Source organism: Crocuta crocuta, unplaced genomic scaffold, assembly GCF_008692635.1.
Source record: "Crocuta crocuta isolate KB4526 unplaced genomic scaffold, BGI_CrCroc_1.0 scaffold520, whole genome shotgun sequence".
Lineage (NCBI taxonomy): Eukaryota > Metazoa > Chordata > Mammalia > Carnivora > Hyaenidae > Crocuta > Crocuta crocuta.
The window spans coordinates 621699-624020 of record NW_027532009.1 but is presented as its reverse complement, the minus strand read 5'-3'; the positions used below and the strand labels follow the sequence as shown (position 1 = coordinate 624020).

At 35.7% G+C, this 2322-nt stretch overlaps 1 protein-coding gene across 1 annotated transcript; it reads right to left on the bottom strand.

Moving 5' to 3' along the window:
- Positions 1-409: 409 nt before the first annotated feature.
- LOC144241392 (olfactory receptor 2AK2-like) lies at positions 410-1330 on the bottom strand. The gene has a single exon (XM_077775952.1). The coding sequence runs from the start codon at positions 1328-1330 to the stop codon at positions 410-412; it is 921 nt and encodes a 306-aa protein (XP_077632078.1).
- Positions 1331-2322: the final 992 nt, after the last annotated feature.

Sequence of the window (2322 nt, the reverse complement as noted above, 5' to 3'; positions counted from 1 at the left end):
ATTATGTACTCTGCTATACCTTACAGATTTCTTCCATAGATCCTTTTAATGTTATGTGTTTCAATAGGTTGCATTTCCTATTTGTTGAGTTTCAGGATTAAGGAGGACATTACAAAATATTTGTTGTGAGGTACAAACATTGAGTTGATGGGAATGAAATCTATTGCTTTAGACGCCAGATAATGTTAACAATAACACAATTTTCCCAGAAAATTTCCCACAATTTTCCCTCAAAAACTGTCCTTAGGCCATTTTAAAACCAGCAGGAATAAAGGTATTCATCAGTTTAATTATTTCCTAAATATTTCTTAGAGTTTATATGTTCCAAAACATTATTCCAACCAGTGTTCTATATAGCTCAATCTCAATCATAGGAGTTCTTAAGTTATATTTTATGTACAAATATCCATTATACCAATAGTCTTCTCATGGCCTCAATAACCTCCTTATTCCTCAGACTGTAGATAAATGGGTTCAGAAGAGGTGTGATGATGGTGTAAAACACTGCCACTGCTTTATCCTGCCCTGGGGAGTGCAAAGAGTGTGGCCTTGTATAGGTGGACAGACCTGTAATATAGAATAAGCTTGCCACAATCACGTGAGAGGAGCAAGTAGAGACAGCTCTTGCCTGTCCTTTACCAGAGCTCATCTGGAAAACCACAGAAAGCACACAGGCATAGGAAGCTAGAATGGCCATGAATGGTAACATCAGAATAATAAGACCACTCAGGAGGATTGTGTTCTCATACTGGGAAGTATCCTGACACACCAGTGGCAATAGAGATGGAACTTCACAGAAAAAGTGGTTAACAATCCGAGACCTACAAAATGGAAGATGAAATACATACAATGTATGTATTAATGCATTGATAGAGCTACTGGCCCATGCACATATGACAATGAACCAACCAATCTTCTTGTTCATGAGTACAGGATAATGTAAAGGGTAACAGATAGCTACATATCGATCATAAGACATAAAGCCAAGAAGAAGAGCTTCAGTTCCACCAAGGACCAAGAACACAAAGGTTTGAATCTCACAGCCTAAGAAAGTAATGGTATTACTATTTGACAGAAAGTTAGTGGCCATCTTGGGCACCGTGGTGATGATGTTCATTATATCCATGAAGGAAAGCTGACTGAGTAGAAAGTACATTGGAGTGTGGAGTCTGGTGTCCACTTGAATGAGAAGGATCAGTATGACATTTCCCACCAGAGCCACTGAAAAGAGGATTGCAATGGCAACAAAGAGAAAAATATCCATTTGACCATATTGGAAAAGACCAGAAAGAATAAAATCTGTTTCAACACTTTGATTTCCTGAGTTCATAGTTTAAATTGAAATAGCAAAGCAGATCATATCCTTATATTCCATGTAAGACATTTCCTTTAAGAGAAAACAAAATGTTTATTATTACATGCCTTATATTGCCTCCATACCATTTTGCTAGGCAAGTGAAATATCCAGACTGTACACTACTTTTATTTCTTCCAAAATGAGTGGAAAATAAAATTATCATATTATAGTAACTTTGAGAGAGTAAGTCCTGTATTATCAGAAGTTAATAAAAATATTCACATACAAGACAACTTGTACAGAATGTATGATTATTCAGTTTCCTTTAGCTCTGACATTTCTTTTGATCATCAAACAAATTAATCACACTAGGTTTCCCAATGAATTTATAATAGTATGAAATGTAATTTTACAGTTCTGTCCAGTTTGAAAAATCTATTTTACCTTCTCATTTTCTTTTCAATAAGTACAAATTCTTAGGTCTTTTGTTAAGCATATACAAAACACTTTACTCAGGTTTTCTTCCAATATCGATTCTAAAGATAATACTCTGGTAAGTACTAAAAGCATTGACAGGCAGAGAAGGAGAGATACCATATGTTTACACGTATAGGTAGATTAGGAGGAATTTATGGAGGGCCATGAGGGAGGAGAATGGGAAAGATAGATGGGGAGACAGAGGGAGGCAAACCATGAGAGTTCTCTTGAATGCTGAGAACAAACTGAGAGTTGATGGGGGTGGGAGAGAGGGGAGGGGGGTGATGGACACGGAGGAGGGCACTTGTTGGGATGAGCACTGGGTGTTATACGGAAACCAACCTGACAAAAAACTATTTAAGAATAAATAAATAAATAAATAACCCCCCCCAAAATAAAAAAAAATTAAGTCCAACATTTCAGAGAAAAAAAAATTAAAAATAAAAGCATTGAATGCTATTAAAAAAAACCCTCTGTAAAGTCGAATAACTCAATATTAGTCTCTGAAACCTGTAACATACTATGAATAAAATAAATATTTCAATAAA

What these genes read in the sequence shown, in the direction of transcription:
- LOC144241392 (XM_077775952.1), bottom strand. Translation starts at nt 1,330, where the DNA reads ATGAACTCAGGAAATCAAAGTGTTGAAACAGATTTTATTCTTTCTGGT.